The 22,225-nt window shown below is 42.2% G+C and overlaps 1 protein-coding gene across 3 annotated transcripts in view; it reads left to right on the forward strand.

The window, feature by feature from the left end:
* Positions 1-22,225, forward strand: part of AACS (acetoacetyl-CoA synthetase) — an 86,579-nt gene that overhangs the window by 23,467 nt on the left and 40,887 nt on the right. For all 3 annotated transcript variants that reach the window (XM_069960964.1, XM_069960962.1, XM_069960963.1), the window contains exons 6-8: positions 7,276-7,390; positions 9,269-9,350; positions 19,801-19,951. In XM_069960964.1, the coding sequence (XP_069817065.1) occupies positions 7,276-7,390; positions 9,269-9,350; positions 19,801-19,951 (348 nt within the window). The remainder of the gene's footprint in view (positions 1-7,275; positions 7,391-9,268; positions 9,351-19,800; positions 19,952-22,225) is intronic.

Consider the following 22,225-nt stretch of genomic DNA (forward strand, 5'->3'; position numbering starts at 1 on the left):
GAACCCCTTTAAGTGTAAGTGACAGGAGCATTTCCTGCCACTTACCGATCAGGACCCCCGCAGAGCCGGAGGTATACTGCTTACCTCCGTGCAGTCTGATCTTCTGATAGATCCTGCCTGTGGCCTGTGGCAGACTCGATCAGAAGATGACAGATTACACTGATCCCTGTGATGCTTTGGCATAGCAGTGATCAGTGTATGAAAGCCAATGAATGTATGTAAAAGTCTGCTAAGGGGACTTAACCTGTGTAAAAAAAAAATAAAAAATAAATAAATAATAAAAGTTTAAAAAAATGCCCAAAGCACCTCCCTAAAGTGAAAAATCACCCCCCTTCACATTGTATACATAAAAATAATAAAGCTAATTAACATATAATATACCATAGCGTGCATAATCAGATTCATCTATGTCTATTCTAATTCTATACTTTCTACATGCGCCCCCTGCTGGTGCATACACTTGAGATGTGACGTCACGTTTTTTTTTTTTTTGAGGAAGTGAGCCTGCCTGATGTACTAAATTGAGGGAAATTGCCCTATATGTGCATTTCCCATAATAAGTGTATATTAGTGATTTGTATAACTTTCCTTATGAAATGACATATTAAAAAATACATTTTGCCCGGAGTACCCCTTTAAGGAACATTTATTTTTTAAAGGTTTTAATTTTTTAAAAGCCATCAAATAAAATAAAAGTTATACATGTTACATATCGTTGTAATTGTAACAACTTAAGGAACATGCATAACAAGACAGTTTTACCCTAGGGCAAACAATGTAAACCTGAAACCTCCCCAATTTTTTTTTTTTTTCATTTTCACCACGCAATAATTTTTTTTCAGTTTTCGCAGTGTGCTTTATGCAAAAATTCAGCCTGTCATTGCAAAGTACAATTAGTGGCGCAAGACTGCTATGGTCTTTTAAACACGAGGAGGAAAAAACGAAAGCGCAAAAACGGAAATTAGCCCGGTCCTGAGGGGGTTAAGGTATCTACATGGCGGCAGCAGCCCCATTCAGATGTATAGAAAAGATTTCTTGAAACGTTTGCAGCTGCCACGTGTGATCCTAAGTTTCTAGGATCTCTGTAACGCTCAGACTGCATCCGTACGAGCTCCTTCTGGCACACCTTCATTCTCACAATGACGATCTGTTTCAGAAGCAAAGAGTTCTGGCATTATGCAGAGGTGTGACTGTATGGCTAAGGTGTAGGAGTGCAGCCAAAGTCAATGTGTTCCAGGTTGTTTGTGTATTCTTGTTTTTCCTGTCTGAGCTCTAGTTCCTTGAAAAGGAAAAACCTGTGAGATGTGCGGCTGATAATTTTATTTAATGACCACATGAAAGATACAGCGATCGTTCTTGCAGCCCGGCCACATGATTAAAGGGGAACTGTCGGCAGTGTAGACGAATCTAGCCTGCCTGCTGATAGTGTCCTATTGTGCAGGAGATGCCGAGGAGGAAGGTATGTCTCTTACCTTCATCCTCGGCACAGCTCTTGTGCACTACTCCACAATGCGGAGTAGTAAGACCATTTGGAGCACTGGGGCCTCGTTTGGAGCACTGCCCGCTCCCAAAGTCGCAATCCACATGCAGACTTGTTTGGGCAGTGTCTATCTGCAGGTCTCCTAAACTCTGAGGGTGTGTACAGGAAGTGATGTCATCTCTCACACCTTGCCAAGTAAGGGCCGTTGAGGAGGATGTGATGTCATATTCCCTCACAGCCTGCCAAGTAAGGGCCGTAGAGGAGGAAGTGATGTCATCTGCCCTCACAGCCTGCCAAGTAAGGGTAGTAGAGGAGGAAGTGATGTCATATTCCCTCACAGCCTGCCAAGTAAGGGTAGTAGAGGAGGAAGTAATGTCATATTCCCTCACAGCCTGCCAAGTAAGGGTAGTAGAGGAGGAAGTGATGTCATATTCCCTCACCGCCTGCCAAGTAAGGGTAGTAGAGGAGGAAGTGATGTCATATTCCCTCACCGCCTGCCAAGTAAGGGTAGTAGAGGAGGAAGTGATGTCATATTCCCTCACCGCCTGCCAAGTAAGGGTAGTAGAGGAGTAGAGTAAGGAGCCCCAGGAGAGAGCGAGTGACTGCAGCACATGGTACCAGTTTTATATCACTCCCATATTTTATAAGCATATCATTATATAACTATATACTAAAGTCATCCTTCATGATGTAATACTACCTCAGTAAAGCAAATTACCTTCTACAACAAAAAAAACAGCATCCTTATCCCTAGCTATGTACTATAACCACTGATGTAAAGCTTAGCACCACTACTACTCCCATAATGACAAAATGTATCAGGGCGTGATAGGAGTTGTAGTTGTCCAATAACCCTAGCCAGCAATACACTAATTTACATATACCTATTACTCAGTTGTTCTTTTCCTTGTGTTTTCTAACTACTACACTACAGCTGCTGTGGCATCATGGGAATTAGATTTCTGCTTGCCTAAAAGTAAAATGTCCTCCCATTACTGTAATAAAATAGATACTTTGCCAACTTTGTCAAACGACTATTTTTGTACACCTGAAATTGACGAACTTGCCATGCAGTTGACCACAGCTTGAAAATGTTGTTATATGGCTGACATTAGCACACATCATACAATTATGGCATCAGGAGCGTGCAAAGGATCGGGACTGAACGGGTCACTTCTGTGTTTTGAGAAAATATCAATATATACCCTGTGTATTCAAAGCTACTTGCAATCACAACCCCTATTGATTTATTAAAAAAAAACTAATCATGACAATGCCTCTTTAACTAAGTAAGGACACATAGACTTTTTTTTCAGTATTTGCTAAAAGTGTTCCAATTAGAAATTAATTCTAATACTAAATGTAAACCCATATTTTAAAAGGATTGGCCCCTGGATAGAGGATCAAATACTTGGGGTCCTATTACACAGAGCATTTTTTTTTTAAATAAACGATCGCAAACAAGATTGTTTATCGTTACCCTGAAATCGTTCACCGTATTACACAGAAGGATGGTCATTAGTTACGATTGTTACTATGATCGTTTATTCCTTCTGATCCCAGCAAAACAATGAACAATGTGCAATTACACTGATTTGTAAAAAAAAAAGGAACTTGGGCGAACGAATGTGGAATTACAGCAAACGATTAGCGAACGATTAACGATAATTTTAGGTTCAGATCTAAATCAACGACATACGAACGATTTTTCGAACGTTGCCTGCAATTACACAGAACGATTATCGTTTAAAATTCGCACGATAATCGCCCCGTGTAATAAGGCCCTTATGGAGCAAGCGAGCACCAGCTGTCATGTTAGCGCTCGCTTGCGCCTCGTTCCCCGATTGCTGTCTGTGCCATTACACGCACTGATAGCGAGCCGGGAAGAGCAAGGGGGCCCCATAGAAGAGAAGCGACATTTAAAAAAAATAATACTATCAACTATCAGCTTATATTGTGCATGTTGGCTGAAAGGTTGCCTTGTAGCCTGACCTATTACACTGAACTAAAATCATCCAGCATGGCCAGTAATTGTTTGGTGTAATAGTACCCTTATCCTCACCTACCGGCCCCCCTCCAGATGCCGATCTCTCCGCAGAAAAATTGTCGCCGACTCAATATGCAAATAAGCAGAGATGAATCCAATGTCCATAGGAAATCACTACTCCAGTTAGCTCTCTGCTCCATTGCGAGACCGGCATCTGGAAGAGGACCGTCAGGAAAGGGTAGGTATATGATGCTTTATCCAGTGGTAGGGTGTGTCCTGCCCCAGGTGCCAGGGTGACCGGTTCCCTTTTAAGACCTTTTTGGAGTAAGATGCACCAGAAGTATTTAGTGCAAAAAAAGCTCTAAGTAAATTTAATGCATCTTTCTCACTCTCTATGTATAAGACTTTAACATCTATTCTGGCTGATACAATGGAATAGATTTCTGGCATAATTTACCTCAATCTTTGTGCTGCAGATTTCACCCTATGCATTGCAGAATGCAATGAAAATGCTGCAGGTGTGAACATTTACAGTATGTAAACATTTTCAGGACTTGCAATGTTTGGATGGGGATATTAATCTATTGTATATGCATGACTGCAAATTTGCATCACAAATTTGCCGCATCTGAACACGACCTTATTGAAATATGAGCAGCAGCTACATGAGGCTTATTAAATGCTGGAGGAAATATATTGAGCTGACCGTATCCATAAGCGTCTGAAGAACATAGGGGTTTGGAGGGCGGGGGCAGCAGATGTTCATTTGTCCAATAATTCTCCCACGTTGGATGGTCTATATCTGTTGTGAATTTATCTTGATGGCTTTAAAGCATTTGCTGCATCTCTTATGTTGTTTAAATTGGGGAAAATATGTTCTCAGTTTTTGCTGCCAATTCCTGGGTATTTAGGATTTCTTAGTTTGAATAGAAACACAGATGCATATGTTAGTATTCTGCACATAACGGGAATGTTCTTTACAAGCCCTGATGAAGCCGTATAGTTCACGTTCTCCAGCGCATTTCTCACTTCCACCACCAGAGGGCAGTAGCACCTTTCTTACTAATCCTTGTCCCTGACACGAGGCGCTCGCCTATCTCCACGAAATCTATTAGAACGGTTTCACTTGCAGAGATGCCTATGAAAGTGTTAACCTTATTTCCAGATTTTCATATGTTGTAAATGTTCGCTTGTTCTGCAATTCTCACTTCATTAAAAATCAATCTCTTCCCATAATTCTTCATTGCCGGCCAGTCAGTTGTACTCAACTTGGGGTTATTGCACTAAATCATCTGTTAGACCACAATTACCCAGTAATGTACCATCACAGGAACGCTTCTGACTCATTTCTGACTGTATAATTTTGTGTTCTCGTGGCGTCATTGCACTTAATTTAACTATTGTCTTGAGAGAATTACACTCTCGCCACTTGATTGACTTGAAAAGGGCTCTTGAGCAGCGTTGCCGCTCGGGCCGAAGGTTAGAGTTTACCGCCAAATCACTGGTTTTCAACTACGCCTTTCAGGATGATGACATAAAGATTTGCTTTGCTGAGCATCTTCTCTTTCTCAAAACTCTTCAGTGTTTTAGAATCTTCTTATTTGCTGATATCTGTCAAGGGCGTCCTCGCTCTGAAACATTGTGCCTTCTGTTTTAAAAGTGTCACTGTCAATTACATTTTTTTTTTTTTTGCAGAAATCAATAGTACAGGCGATTTTAAGAAACCTTGTAATTGGGTTTATTAGCCGAAAAATTCATTTTTTATCATGAAAAAGCAGTTTGAAGCTCTCCCCCCTGTCTTCATGTTTTTCTATAGAGAGGGGAGGGGTGGAGGGAGATGAGGCACCAAAACAGGACAGCAAAGAGTTAATTTACAGCTACATCACCGGGCTATCTCCTCTGAAGTCAGCACTGACCTCTGAATACTGGCTTTCACACAGCTCCCACTGTGTAATCCTTTGTTCTCTGCTGGCGACTAATCTCCCTCCTCCCCCCTCCCCTCTCCATAGGTTACACAGGGCCCGACTGATGTAAAAGAGTCGAGATTTCCTGATGATGAGCAGTGAATGAGAGAGAGGAGGGGGGGGGGACCTGGGAAAAGTCTTTCTGAATACAGATAATGGCATATTTGCCTAATAAACCCAATTACAAAGTTTTTTTAAAATCGCCTGGACTATTATTATTATTATAATTTTTATTTTTTTTGCATAAATCATGTGACACTTTAAGGCAAAAAAAAACAAAAAACCCACATGGTTTTCAGTGCCCATTTTTTTTACACTGGTAAAACAATACTACTACTTGTTGCCGGGCTCTGTGTGATTTATAATTTACCCCTTTGATAAGCAGCAGCAGATAAATGCGGCAGCCGCTCCCCTCCCCCCCCCCTTATATTTATAGAATTAACAGGCCATTTTAATAGTTTTGTTGCCAGGTTGCGTTTACTACCTTGTGGTAATCCATCTGTTTTTATCTCCTTGGTTCACTTTGGTAACCTATGCATGCACATGTCTTCTAGCGGAGGGTGACATAAGTGCTGCTGTGTTTTATAAGGGGAGTATTTTTATAGGTGCTACCTGGCAGCGACTGATGTGTAAATGATGGTTCATTTACAGTGTGTGTCGCTGCAGCAGGATGATAAGATGCTATTTGTGGCTCGAGACTGGTGGTGACATAGGCATGAGCGATACAGGCACAGAATGTAATAAACTTGCTGCCTGCGCTGATGTTTTATTGATGGGGCTAATGCATCTGTGAGTATTAGCGCTATGCCAGCATATCTTATTGTCTCTGTACTTTCAGTCTTAAAGTTTTTTTTATTTATTTTTTTAAGCACAATACTTATAATTCTGGTATCTGTGTGATCAACAATTATGGGGGCTTAAAGGGGTATTCCGCTCAAACATAACTTTTGATTTGTTGCTGCCCGTGGTGAGACTAATAATTCATTCCATACTTGTCATGATCTGTTCGGTCTCCTACCCCCAGTTCTGAGCTGCTGCTTTTTGCTAAAAACACAGACTCATCCCCCTCCCTTCCAAGATGGTTTATGTAAACAAGTCCCTGGCAGGCTGTATCTGCAACTTTTGCTTTTTTCTAATGCTGAGAGGGTTAATCTGAGGTCAAGTTGCTGATAAACGCACTGTGATTAATCCTCCCAGAATGCGAAAGTTACAGATAGGGACTTGTTTACATCAGCCGTCTCTGAAGGGAGGGGGGGGGGGAGTGACGGAGAGGAAAGCTCACACACAGATTTTTGTGTCTTCAGCAGAAATCAGCAGCTCCGAACTGGGAGACTGGGGGACTGATCTGACACTTGAGAAAGAGAAAGGGATACAATCTTTGAATGCTTAGTTTAATAAAAATGTTTGTACTTTTTATGTGCCTTGCCTTTACCTACACTCATTGGACCCAGTTGTGGAGTGGAGGAATATATCTGTCTTTACGATGCAGCTTGTCTGACTGGGACATACTCCCTTTAATTCTTTACTTTTTATTATAACCTGTGCCTATAAGTGTTATAAGCATGTCCTGATGACAAAATAATACATCTAGTCAGGTGACATCCTGCTACATAGACGCCAATCAGAAACCTAGAAGAACCCATTGAAGTTAGTTGGACCCCTTGAGATCTGTTAAAGTCCATTAGCGATTTGTTGCTTCAATTTCCATCTCCAAACAGAATCTGCGACAGAGCCCCCCCCACCGTATACTGCATATTGTACTGGTATCCGCTGCACATGACGGCACGTTAGTCTTTAGTACATTTTGGAGGCTTTTCTTACAGGTTTCTCTTTTGTCTCTTCAGGGAGTGCTGGACAGGATTTCTCAGATCCAACCCAAGTTAATCTTCTCAGTGGAGGCCGTGGTTTACAATGGGAAGGAGCATTCTCATCTGGAGAAACTGCAAAGTGTGGTAAAAGGTACAGAACCGGGTGACATCAGTTTTTTACTAATCTATAGACGATCCACAGTAATCTCCTCGATAACCGTGAGAATAATAGAAAATGTTCTTCTCTGTGCCGCCATAGTGGTGCAGCAATCGGAATATTGCAGATTAGTTAACAATTGCCATTGCAGACTGTATATGCCAGTCAGGGGCGTAGCTAGGATTCACAGGGCCCCATAGCAAAAAAATTTAAGGGGCCCCCTCCCCTATGCACAACACAAACCACTATGCATACATATATTTACAGTGTATGCTCTGTGATGGTAATGGTACTGCAAAGTTCAGAAGATAAAGAGATATTTGCTTTACTGCTCGTGCACTGATAACCCCTGACCTCTGCATGGAGCTCTGCACATTTTTCCTTTCCTACTTTGCTGCTGGAGAACAGTGGTCAGAGGTTATCAGTGCAGTGAAGCAGAGATGTTTGTTTTTTGCTTGTTAACCCTTTTTTTTGTGTTGCAGCATGTAAGTAAACATTAAGTCAGACACTGCAGTACATAAAGGGTTAAGCAGAAGGACACACGCGCTTACCTTCTCCTCTGGGCCCCCCTCCTGCACGGGCCCCATAGCAACTGCCTACCTTACCTCTATGGTAGCTATACCACTGATGCCAGTATTCTGGTCAGTTACAGTGAATTGCAGTCACTTGTCCTACACTGCTGTATTAGTCATGGCCGCTCCTTCTACCCAGGGGGATTATTGGCAGGTAGGAACGCTCACTGGCAAATGCATTGCATTAGCAAATTTGCTTTTGTTTAAAATTTGTCCACTTTTTCTTGTGGTCATGTTGACAGTGGTTGCCTAGGATCCTGGCCAGTGACTGGGCTGGTGGTCGGGACCATGTTAGTATGTTTTTACTACTTTTATTCTCCCCACTGACATCCCACATGTCTCCAGGGCTTGTATTGTCCCCAGAGACACGTGTAATGTCAGAGAGACACAACAGTGCCAACTACATAATAACTTGCATGTAAGAGATGTGTAAGTAAATGATTATATCTTCTTTTTTCCACTGTGATGATTAAAGGAGAAGTCCAGCAAAATTTTTTATTAAAGTATGGTATGGCCCCTAAAAGTTGTACAAAATACCAATATACACTAATTATGGGAAATGCTTATAAAGTTCTTTTTTTCCTGCACTTCTGCATCAAGGCTTCACTTCCTGGATAACATGGTGATGTCACTTCCTGGATAACATGGGGATGTCACTTCCTGGATAACATGGGGATGTCACTTCCTGGATAACATGGGAATGTCACTTCCTGGATAACATGGGAATGTCACTTCCTGGATAACATGGGGATGTCACTTCCTGGATAACATGGGGATGTCACGCCCCGACTCCCAGAGCTGTGCGGGCTGTGGCTGCTGGAGAGGATGATGGCAGGGGAACACTGAGGGTCCCTCTGCCATCATCTTTAGCAGCCACAGCTCACACAGCTCTGGGAGTCGGGTCGTGACATCACCATGTTATCCAGGAAGTGACATCGCCATGTTATCCAGGAAGTGACATCACCATGTTATCCAGGAAGTGACATCACCATGTTATCCAGGAAGTGACATCCCCATGTTATCCAGGAAGTGACATCACCATGTTATCCAGGAAGTGAATCCTTGATGCAGTAGTAAGTGCAGGGAAAAAAGCACTTTATGTGCATTTCCCGTAATAAGTGGATATTGGAGATTTGTATAACTTTTGGGGGGCAATACAATACTTTAATAAAGATATTTGCTGGACTTCTCCTTTTAATTTTGGGATAGAAATCCAGCAATCCAGTAGCTGCTCTGCGTTTTCTGTACATCCTTGTTGCACTCTCAAAGCTAAAGTCTTTCTTTCTTCTTCTTTCCTCAGGGTTACCGGACTTGAAGAAAGTTGTTGTGATCCCTTATGTTCTTCCAAAAGAAAAAATAGATCTCTCCAAGATTCCCAACAGGTTGGTGAAAATAGGGGCTGCCATCTACTGTATTATATTGCTGGTATATTAGTGGTCACCATACACTGACTGAAATTAGTAACATCACAAAATATCAATCTTTGCTTAAAAAAAAAAAAAAATGTTAGGTCACATTCACACATGGATTTCATCCCAGAGTCTGTCCGATCAGATGACAGCTTGCTTGAATTGGATTTTACTAGCTTTTATGGAAAATGTTTCAATTAAATGTGTGAATTTATTTATTTTTGTATTGTTTTGGGGGGTGAAGCCACAGAAACAATTTGTTAAAGTAAATGTACCATCCAGTACATCGCTCTGTGTTTTTTTTTTTTTTTTTTACCTCAACGGATCGGCACCAGCGCAGGGATGCTGGTGACGCTGTCCTTTTTTAATTTTTTTTAAACCGCCACCTGGTTCCCTTACAGGGCGCCGGCCTGTTCCCCAGCACCAGCCCACCCCGAAGCACTGGTGGCTGGCCCGCCGGCCCGCTGGCCCCCAGTGTGACTATCTCCTCCTCTTGATAGAGGGTTACTTTTAAAAACAAAACAAAAAAAACAACAACTCTTAAATGCTTTAGCTACATCTTCCTGTAATTGGTGATGTGCTCAGTGCTTGTGCCTTTTTGAAGTCAATCTGTCGGCTGCCATTCAGGTTTGGCGTTATGATGACATGTGCATTTTTATTTTATATGGGCAGGGAATATGAGTGGCATGAAGTAGCGGGCTGGGTTAAGGCATTATTAAATGTTTGTGCAGAGAGCAGCAGTTCTGAGCATACATGGAGCATTGCCACATCCTGCAGCATATATCTGCACATAGGGGCTTATGTCTTTTGGCCTGTCCGCTGAATAATCCATTAGCAGTAGTTGGTCATTTGTGAAGGTTCTTTCAAATCATCTGGTCCCAGCAAATGCCAGAGATCTGTAATTTACTTCTATTAAAAAAAAAAATCTCCAGTCTTTCAGTCTTTTCAGCTGCTGTATGTCCTGCAGGAAGTGGTGTATTCTTTTCAGGATGACACTGCTGCCACCTCTGTCCATGTCAGGAACTGTCCAGAGTAGTAGCAAATCCCTTCTGCTCTCCAAGCTAGAACGAATACAAAACTTCCTTCCTGACATACAGCAGCTGATAAGTACTGGAAGACTGGAGATTTTTTTTTAAATAGAAGCAAATTACAAATTTCTGGCATCTATTGATTTGAAAGAATTTTTTTTTTTTTTTTGGTGAACAAAATCTCAACATCTTTAACTTCTCAAAGTGAACCAAGGATCATCACTTGTAAGGCCATGTTCCCACTATGTATAACACCGGCCGTGTCACTGAACGGACTGTGTTACTGAAGATCATCCCTTTTGCTGAATTCGGATGCATCCGTATTCCCCGCTGCACACAAATTGCCCCTTCTCCTTGGTGTACACCTGCCGAATGCCCTGCTCACCCAATGGGTGGGCTAGGGGAGGCATGACAAGGCGGGGAGGAGATGTGGCCTCCTCCCGCGCCACATTTATCCTGATTTACGCCTGTGTAAAGGCGTAAATCTACAGGAGTGGATTTAGTACGCATGCGCCTCTTAGTGAATGCTGCCGTAGAAAAGGGGGTGGGGCCTAATATAAGCTCATAAATCCCCCCCCATGTCTATATGCTCTGGCTGTGATTCTATAGACAGCAGCATAAAGTAAGTGTCATATTACTCACGCCCATTGTTGCAAATCGGCAACAACGGCCATGATTAATATGACACTTGCGTTGTGTGAACATAGCCTAAGGCTGCATTCACACGTTCCGGGAAGTTGTCCGTGCTCACGGATCCGTGCGCACGGACAATTTTAAAGCCCATTGCTTTTGGGCTATTCAGACGTTCTGTGATTTCACGAATCAGTGATCCGTTCAGTTTAAAAATAGGACATGCCATAATCCGGAACGGAAGCACGAAACACATTCCCCATAGATAATCAATGAGATCCGTGAAAAACATGGATGTGATGTAATCAATGTAATTTTAAAATGCTTTAAAACAGATCCGTGAAAAAAAACGGACACTGATGCAAAATAGACTAACAGACCACAATCCCGAATCGGGAAAAACGTGTGAATACAGCCTATAAGGCTATGTTCACACTACGTATATTTTAGTCAGTATTGTGGTCCTCATATTGCAACCAAAACCAGGAGTGGATTGAAAACACAGAAAGGATCTGTTCACACAATGATGAAATTGAGTGGATGGCCACCATTTAATGGTAAATATTTGCTGTCATTTTAAAACAACGGCTGTTATATTGAAATAATGGCCGTTATTTACTGTTATATGGCGGCCATCCACTCAATTTCACCATTGTGTGAACAGATCCTTTCTGTGTTTTTAATCCACTCCTGGTTTTGGTTGCAATATGAGGACCACAATACTGACTAAAATATACGTAGTGTGAACCCAGCCTTATAGTGTGACAACTGGTGCCAAACGCTATAAAAACCAGTTCAGATAACCTCCTTTACGCTCTCATTGTAACTGCCTACCTGTACCACTGAGGATGGATGGAGGATGGTTTGTCTTCCCATCTTTATGGTAACCTACTATTGGAATGACAGGTGTTAAAATCCGGTCCTCCTAAAAGGCAATGGCTGTTTATTTTTGTCTCTGTTCCCCGGCTCAGTATGACTAAGCCAGGAGGGAAATAGAGCAGAAGAATAGTATCCGATGGCGGCGATTGTCTTCTCTTGTTAGAGTATAAAGGAGGATATTTCTATACAATGACGTTCAGGTTGTGCGGTGACTACAAGAAGACGGGACGCTCCCCGGCAAGATGTTAAGTATTCATTAACACATCTGCGGCACATTTCATGTGCTGACTCCGGCTTTTATAAATGCATTTTCATGTTATTATATCAGAGAGGGCCGCCGCATGTTGTGTACATCAATGAAGACATGACAGTGTCAGCTGTTTTCATGTTCCACCAAGACAAACAATAACAGATGGAAAAGACTGCGAGCGGGAATCAGATAATGTTAATTATCAAAGCCTCGCAACGTTGTGTCTGCCATCTCCGCGCGCTCCTTCATGCTCACCGCTTCATCATGTCTCATTGCAAAAAAAAATAATAAAAATCTTTCAAATCAATTGGTGTCAGAAAATGCCAGAGATTTGTAATTTACTTCTATTAAAAAAAAAAAAAATCCAGTGTTCCAGTACTTATCAGCTGCTGTATGTCCTGCAGGAAGTGGTGTATTCTAGTCTGACACAGTGCTCACTGCTGCCACCTCTGTCCATGTCAGAAACTGTCCAGGGCAGGAGAGGTTTTCAATGGGGATTTGCTACTGCTCTGGACAGTTCCTGACAGAGAGCACTTTGTCAGACTAGAATACACCACTTCCTGCAGGACATACAACAGCTGATAAGTACTGGAAGGCTTGAGAATTTTAAATAGAAGGAAACTACAAATATATATATATATATAACTTTCTGACTCTAGTTGGTTTGAAAGAATATTTATTGTTTTATTTTGCTGGAGTATCCCTTTAGACCAATTTGGGCTGGGTCGTGAAGGAGTTAAATGACCAATATTGACTTTTGCGTTTCAATTTTTTCCTCATCTCCTTCTAAGAGCTATTGCGCCTTTTATTTCTCAATCTACTGGGCCATGTGAGGGCTTGTTTTTTCAGGGACAAGTGTACTTTGTAATGGCGCCTTTCAATCTACCATAAATTGTATAAAATACTATTACTGGAGGGGGAAAAATAAAATTTAGTAACTTTTGGGGGGTTCCCATGTACACGTAATGCACTTTACGGTAAAACTGACATGTTATCTTTATCCTATATAGACAGTTATGCGCCCTACAATATATAATGGGGGAGATTTATCAAACATGCTGTAAAGTGAAGCTGGCTCAGTTGCCCCTAGCAACCAATCAGATTCCACCTTTCATACCTCACAGACTCTTTGGAAAATGAAAGGTGGAATCTGATTGGTTGCTAGGGGCAACTGAGCCAGTTTCACTTTACACCGTTTGATAAATCTCCCCCCATTTGTTTATTTATTAATTTATTTTTACATGTTTTATTTGTATAATGGGAACGAGAGGGGGGGGGGGGGGATTTTTAACTTTTATTGCAGAATGGACTTTGTTGTATTTTTAAAAGCCTTTTTATTTTTTAAAACTTAAGTTCCCCTAGCGTTGATCAGTATTATCGGCACTCTTCTCATAGAGCCTGCCTCTATGGGAGTGTTGTGGTGCGCTGTGATTGGCCAGCAAGTAAGGGGCGTAGTACACAGGACGATTATCGTTCAAAAAAACGTTAGATTGTTCAGATTTAAACGATAATCGTTTCGTTTAGTAGCAGACATCGATTAAACGACCAACGAGAAATCGTTTGATCGTTCGCACATCGTTCAGTGTAGTAAGAAGTCATAGCTGAAACGTACGCAATAGCGACGTCAAAACGACCGCAAGAAAGATCATAAGTAACGATCATTGTTCCGTGTAATTGGATTGCTGGTTTCCATAGCGTTCTTCGTTACTTCGAGATCGTTAGTTGTCAAAAGATTGCTTGGTGTAATAGTACCCTAGAGGAAGAAGTTCCTGTTAGAAGAGAGCGAATCTCGATCACTCTTTGGTTCGTCTGTATCCGAACGTTGTGAATTGGTATTAGAGGTGGCTGAAGAAGTTGGATGCAGCCCTAAGGATGCCTAGAACACATGGATACAGCCATAGGCCGTTCCATCTTTAGCCATCAGTATTCACATGCAGAGCGTTCGGGTTCAGATGAACCAGAGCGTGCTCGAGATTCGTTCATCTCTCGTACCTGTAAATTTACTACTGGCAAACAGCACAACCCTGGTCCTAGCACCTGAAATGTAGAGAATGAGCGATATCTGTGCATCATACGTGAGGTTTTCAGCGCCTCAATAACGGCAGTGGAAGCCTATTCTAACAGAACCATGCAGGTATTCAACACATCTTTTAAAGTGGCAGGTATACTTTAAAGTGTCACTGTCGTTTTAATTTTTTTTTTTTTGCAGAAATCAATAGTACAGGCAATTTTAAGAAACTTTGTAATTGGGTTTATTAGCCGAAAAATGCATTTTTATCATGAAAAAGCAGTTTGAAGCTCTCCCCCCTGTCTTCATGGTTGTCTATGGAGAGGGGAGGGGTGGAGAGAGATGAGGCACCAAAACAGGACAACAAAGAGTTAATTTACAGCTACATCACGGGGCTATCTCCTCTAAAGTCAGCACTGACCTCTCTGACTCTGAATGCCGGCTTTTACACAGGTCCCGCTGTGTATTCCTTTTGTTCTCTGCTGGCGACTAATCTCCCTCTTCCCCCCTCCATAGGTTACACAGGGCCCAACTGATGTAAAAGAGTCGAGATTTCCTGATAATGAGCAGTGAATGAGAGAGAGGAGGAAGGGGGGGGGGGCTGGGAAAAGGCTTTTTGAATGCAGATGATGGCTAATAAACCCAATTACAAAGTTTCTTAAAATCGCCTGGACTACTGATTTCTGCAAAAAACGATGGTAACACTTTAAGGATAAAATAACTTTTTATTTTTAATAGTATAAGAATTTTTAAACCTTTTTTTCATACACTTGACATGAAAGTTGTCTTCACACCTTGATTCGGGATTCTTGAAGTTGTTGTGAATACATAACCACTTGTCCACGTGGGAGGTACAGAAACCATCTAATCCCGGGGGGTCCGGACCTCTTACTGTGCGCCCCACCCTCGGTCACAGAACGGTTAACACGTTTTTCAGGATCTGCTAAATTATGGTAATGCACTGACATTTTTCATGTAAATTTCTGGGACAAGCATTCACTTGAACGTCTGGAAGAGAAGATTTATCCTCCCGTAATGAGTGAAAATTGAAATTCATGTGAAAGCCGGCGCCCTCCCTCCTTTTCTTCTGTATTATTTTAGTTTTTGTTCAGTTATTTTTCCTCTAAATGTAATTCGTCATAGCATGCTGTGGCACTTTACTAGTCAAACTCTTACAGATTGTATAGAAAATTGCTCCGTTCCTCAGTGTAGTGATAAGTAGTGTGGGCATTTCCAGCTCTGTCTGCATGAGCACACTGGCGGTGTGTGCAGATAGACATGAGCACACTAGCAGTCTGTGCAGCCACACATGAGCACACTAGCGGTCTGTGCAGATAGACATGAGCACACTGGCGGTCTGTGCAGCCACACATGAGCACACTAGCAGTCTGTGCAGCCACACATGAGCACACTAGCGGTCTGTGCAGATAGACATGAGCACACTAGCAGTCTGTGCAGCCACACATGAGCACACTAGCGGTCTGTGCAGATAGACATGAGCACACTGGCGGTCTGTGCAGCCACACATGAGCACACTAGCGGTCTGTGCAGCCACACATGAGCACACTAGCGGTCTGTGCAGATAGACATGAGCACACTAGCGGTCTGTGCAGATAGACATGAGCACACTAGCGGTCTGTGCAGATAGACATGAGCACACTGGCGGTCTGTGCAGATAGACATGAGCACACTAGCAGTCTGTGCAGATAGACATGAGCACACTAGCGGTCTGTGCAGATAGACATGAGCACACTGGCGGTCTGTGCAGATAGACATGAGCACACTAGCGGTCTGTGCAGATAGACATGAGCACACTAGCGGTCTGTGCAGATAGACATGAGCACACTAGCGGTCTGTGCAGATAGACATGAGCACACTAGCGGTCTGTGCAGATAGACATGAGCACACTAGCGGTCTGTGCAGATAGACATGAGCACACTAGCGGTCTGTGCAGATAGACATGAGCACACTAGCGGTCTGTGCAGATAGACATGAGCACACTGGCGGCCTGTTCAGATACACATAAGCACACTGGTAGTATTTACAGCCACATGTGAGCACACTAGCAGTCTGTGCGGTCACACATGAGCACACTAGCAGTCTGTGCAGGTACACATGATCTGGGTGAACACACATGAGCACACTGGTGGTCTGTTTAGATTCACATGAGCACATTGGTAGTATTTACAGCCACATATCAGCGCACTGGCATTCAGTCTATGTAAGATAACATATTAAAGGGCTACTCCAGCAGATTTTTTTTCTTACATCAACTGCCCTCAGAAAGTTATAGTCTTCTAGTCTTCCAGTACTTACCAGCTGCTGATTGTCCTGCATACAGTGGTGTATTTTTTCCAGTCTGACACAGTGCTCTCTGCTGCCACCTCTCTTCATGTCAGGAACTGTCCAGAGCAGGAGAGGTTTTCTGTGGGGAGTTGCTGCTGCTCTGGACAGTTCCTGACATGGACAGAGGTGGCAGCAGAGAGCACTGTGTCAGACTGGAAAGAATACACCACTTCATGCAGGACATACAGCAGCTGATAAATACTGGAAGACTGGAGATTTTTATACTGAAGTAATTTACAAATCTCTAAAACTTTCTGAAACCAGTTGATTTGAAAGAAAATGTCGCCAGAATACCCCCTTTAAAGTGGACATCTCCCACCTGATTAACGTCCTGCACTCTCTAAGCTGCCCTCATCTAGCATAAAACCTCAATCTGTTTGATGCAGCCCTTCCTTTGTATTCACAATCTGTCTCCATTTTCCCTTCTATTGTGCTCTGCCAAATGAAATGCATTTCATAAATCTGCCACCCTTTTGCATGGTCTGAACTTGCGCCTGACCTTTCTTTCTTGCACTTTTATCTCTGAAATTGTCTTTCCTAATGCACTTTGTGGAAATAATTAAATGTTTAATTTATATATGAATCACATTTGCGGCCGAGACAATGCCTATCAAAGCGGCGCGGCGTACAATATCATGAATTTATTAGCCGTAGTCTTAGCGCTACATAAAATCTCCGCCATCTCCCATCTTACATGCTTGTGTTGGCAGCTGCCAAGTGGAAAAGTTTCCTACAAAGAAGAATGTGTCTGCGGAGTGTCAGCGTTTGTATGACGGTAATAATGAAGCCGTGGGGTTATCGTATTGCCGCAGACGGGGAGCGCGCTCAGGCGTCGTTTTCATAAGTCATGTTACTTGTAGGTGATGGATTTGTGACGCTTTGTACATTGCACTTGGGCCGTGTATTCTATTCAGCATTGGTAGATGTATATTCTATCGTGACAAATCTAAATTTTAATACGTGTCCTAAAAGGCGCAAAGTATTTGTCCTGTGAAACAGTTTGTGTCCTGCCTCTTTGTCTATATTAGTACTGTATATCCTTAAAGTGTCACTACTGTTTAAAAAATTTTTTTTTGCAGAAATCAATAGTCCAGGCGATTTTAAGAAACTTTGTCATTGGGTTTATTACCCGAAAAATGCATTTTTATTATGAAAAAGCAGTTTGAAGCTCTCCCCCCTGTCTTCATGGTTTTCTATGGAGAGGGGAGGGGTGGAGGGAGATAAGGCACCAAAACAGGAGAACAAAGAGTTAGTATACAGCTACATCACCGGCTATCTCCTCTGAAGTAAGCATTGACCTCTCTGACCTCTGAATACCGGCTTTCACACAGATCCCGCTGTGTAATCCTTTGTTCTTTGCTGGCGATTAATCTCCCTCCTCCCCCCTCCCCTCTCCATAGGTTAGACAGGGTTCAACTGATGTAAAAGAGTCGAGATTTCCTGATGATGAGTAGTGGATAATTGCAGATAATGGCATATTTGCCTAATAAACCCAATTACACAGTTTCTTAAAATGGCCTGGACTATTGATTTCTGCAAAGAAAAAGAAAAAATAAACGACAGTGACACTTTAAAGGGGTTATCCAGCGTTAGAAAACATGGCCGCTTTCTTCCAGAGACAGCACCACTCTTGTCTCCAGGTCAGGTGTGGTTTACAATTAAGCTCCATTCACTTCAATGGAACAAGTTACAAAACCTGCACCCATGATTTTCTAACGCAGGATAACCCATTTAAAGGGGTTGTTCACCCAAAAATGTTTTTCTTTCAACATTTCAACTGATGCCAGAGATTTTTAATTTATTTTTATAAAAAAAAAATTCCAGTCTTTCAGTACTTATCAGCTGCTGTATGTCCTGCAGGAAGTGGGTGTATTTTTTTCCATTCTGACACGGTGCTCTCTGCTGCCACCTCTGTCCATGTCAGGAACTGTGTAGAGTAGTAGCAAATCCCCACAGAAAACCTCTCCTGCTCTCCAGACTGGGGAGAATACACCGCTTCCTGTAGGGCATACAGCAGCTGATAAGTACTGGAAGAGTTGAGATTTTTTTTTTTTTTTTTATAAAATTAAATTACAAATCTCTGGTACCAGTTGATTTGAAAGAAAAAAAAAATAAGGTGAACAACCTCTTTAACATACATCATTCTTCTGTGCATGGACAGTTGTCTGCTTTGCCTCTGGGAAAGGAAAAAATCTTTCTCATTGCCCTACAGTTCTTCTGTGATACGTGGCTTCCAGGAATTCTAGATTAAGGGCGCCTTTACTATTGGCGAGTTCACAGCGGATTTGGCGCTGCAGGTTTCGCAGTCAAGTCCTTTTTTTAATCCTGCTGTGTAGAAGAATGTTTGTGACTGTCATCTTTAAAGGAAGCCTGTCACCGTGAAACTGCCACCTAAGCTATGGGCGTCATGTTATAGAGAAGAAGGAACTGAGGAGATTGGTATATATCTTTTTATAGGAAAAGATTCAGTATAACTTGTCATTTAGTGCTTGAAATCCCTGATGTTTCCATCCCAAAGAGTCCAGTCCATTGAGTGACTCCGCCCACTGGACTCCTTATCACTGAATGATCAGGGATTTCACTCAACATATTACAAGTTAGGCCCAGTTCACACCAAGCAAAAAACTGCAGTGTCTTTGATCGCAGAGGCGAGTGCACCCTCGCATTCAGACACTGCAGGACACTGAGCATGGTTGGATTCCGCAGTTTTTGCTCAGTGTGAACTGGGCCTTTATATTGAATCTTTTTTCACAATGATATATATATCTATATCTATATCTCAAGCTGCTCAGTTCTGTCTGCTGTATAACAAGATGCTGGTAGGCTAGATAGCATTTTCTTGTTGTCAGGTTCCCTTTATCTTATTAGCTGCTGTTTTGGTAAAAAATCATAAACAGCCAATGCTTACCTGCCCTCGCTTCCCCATCGCATTCCTGCTTGAGTCTCCTGGTTCCTGCTCACTAACGGCCCGCTCTGCCAATCAGTGAGCTGACTGCAGCTGGACAGCTCACTGATTGGTTGAGTAAGCTGTCTGTGAGGTGGGACCCGAAGACTCAAGCAGGAGCACAGCAAGGGAGCAAGGGCAGGTAAGCATTGGCTGTTTATTGTTACCACGTCTAAGGGCCTGCGGCCCGAAACATGTTGGTCATGGACTATGGAGTGTTCGTGTTTTAAACAATAAAGGACAATTTGCTTTGGAGCCCATTGTCTCTGTACATTCCACAGCTATATAATATAAAGTAATATATACATGTTTTTTTTGTTTTTTGTTTTTTTTTCCAGTGTATTTCTGGATGACTTTTTGGCAACCGGAAAAGTTGGTGACCAATCTCCTCAGCTTGAATTTGAGCAGCTGCCATTCAACCACCCCCTCTATATCATGTATTCATCTGGCACAACAGGCGCCCCCAAGTGCATGGTGCATTCAGCAGGGGTAGGTATATGGCTTGAATATATAATGCATGGCCGTCTTGGCATCTATAATAACAAACACCTTGTTTCCAACTGATGGAAATGAATCAGACATCTCTGTCTATTCTAAGAAAAGTGGATCCAGCGTTCATTGGTCTCTGTAAAAGCAGAACTCCTTTATTCATTTAAAAATCCAATACAGTAGTGATGAAAAGCTGACGCGTTTCTGCCTTAAAGGGAATGTGTCATCTAGATTTTTTATTTATTTATTTTTTTTTACTCATTAGTCAGATACTAAAAGTTGTTTTTTTATATTATTGTTTCTATTTCCTGACTGTAATTATTTAAATTTTTGTACTCTGTTATCGGGGCGGCCATCTTTTCTGAGCTGTTTTTAACTGCATTTAGTGACATGCTTTACAGAAAGCTTCGTGGACATAAACAACAATAGACCAGTCTGTTCCCTTAATGAATGTAAAACCTTACTGAGCGCGCTCTGTGACCTGTGAAGAGGTCATTCCACAGGGAGCTGCTATTGTCTCCTCTATCTGCTGGTGTCACATGACGCTGCAATGCTGTACAGATCACTTTACAGCAGCCTCCTCTTATCCCCACAGACAGAACAGGAAGTCTCAGTTTAGTTTTAGCCCCAGTGGTGGGAATGAAAACTGCAAGATCTCAGGATTATTTTAGAATATAGATAGTTTAAATGGAAAATTAAAAAAAAAGTCATCAAAAATTCTTAAAATATGTTTAACATAAAAATATTTAAACAGTAGGTTGTTTTCTGATTATACATTCCCTGTAGAATGAGTAAGGCTGAAACACCTTTTTTACATTCCATTGGATGGATTTCACCATGTTGAAATAGAGGAGGTCTGCTTTTTCTAGGACATACGAGTGCTGAATCCTCTTCTCTTGGACCTCAGGTTTACAGATATGCATGCACAAGACCCTGGGATATACGGACGAGCTGATGTATAGACCAGCTTGTCTATTACCTCTTTCTTGATGTTGTGACGAGCTATAATAACCATGTTTCTGTGCTAAACAGTGGTGTATTTTGTACATGGAATAAAATTTTTAAATTAAAAATGTATGATGGGACCGGGTTCAATTACTGCCACTGAAGTTTTGAGAGTCCTAAGTCTCCTGGCCCATGAGCATCCCCAATTCAGTCATTGTCATTGGAAGCTGCCAGAGATAGCCAAGCACTACAGGGGTGTGTGGGAACATAATAAGCGTGATTTCACACACAGCTTTTATATTTTTTTTGTGTGGCATTTTGTCTGGCCTCCAGAACTACTGGAAAAAATTATTTAGGCTTTTTGACTTTTTTTTGCCTTTTGGCGTCTTTAAGACGTACAGAAAAATTTTCATTGAACTCTATGGGAGAGAAATGCCACAGGTTTGCAGAAAAAAAAAAATGCCAAACCCTCAGTGTGCTGCGTTTTTTGGAAAAGTTGCCACAGAGGCCAAAAAAAAAACACAGCCAGAGAGGAGAGAAAAATGCCACTGGAAAAAACCCCACCAAGTATGGCATTTCCTAAAGTTCCATTGACTTACAAACACCTGGCCGTGGGTGTTTTTGTTTGAATATATGCCATGGTGTTTTTTTTGGCACCTACTATTGATGATCAACTGCAGGCCCGTTTGGCGTCCAGAGGCCCAACTCTTCAATGCATCTCTATAAGAGCGCTCTCGTAAAGATGCATTGTAGACCCCAACTTCCCGTCTTCAAAATCAGTGGGTAAAGAAGAGGGTCAGAAGAGCTGTGACGTCACCGCCAGCAGGACCCGAATGGTGCCCAACCACTAGAATGAAGCCATGCTGCTTGAAACTTATCTTCAGTAATAAGTCTACATATCATCCTGCAGCAGGGGAGGAAAATAAGGAAAAAAAATTGCTTCTCTAAGGCAGTGAGACACCAGCCTAATGAAAGTATACTTACCCATCCTTGTGCCCCCACAGCGCTGTTCTAAACGCTCTCGGACAGCCATGGGATGTCATTTTCGACCGGCTTCCTGAAGCGTCATGGATGGGTTGCCTGCTCAGCCAGTCAGTGACTGCAGTGGTGTCCCGCCCCAGTCCTTGATTGGCTAAGTGGGCAATCCAGGTAGTGACGTTGCAGCAGCTGGAGGCACAGGGATGGGTAAGTATACTTTCTTTGTTATGTTCCCGCACCTTTTTTTTTTTTAATTTAATTTCCTGGAACTTCCCCTTTAAATGGCTGCAAACCCTTCTTTTTTTAAACTCTCTATTCAAACACAAAAGGTTCATAAACATAAAACTACCT

This window comes from Dendropsophus ebraccatus, chromosome 3 (genome assembly GCF_027789765.1).
Source record: "Dendropsophus ebraccatus isolate aDenEbr1 chromosome 3, aDenEbr1.pat, whole genome shotgun sequence".
NCBI classification, from domain to species: domain Eukaryota; kingdom Metazoa; phylum Chordata; class Amphibia; order Anura; family Hylidae; genus Dendropsophus; species Dendropsophus ebraccatus.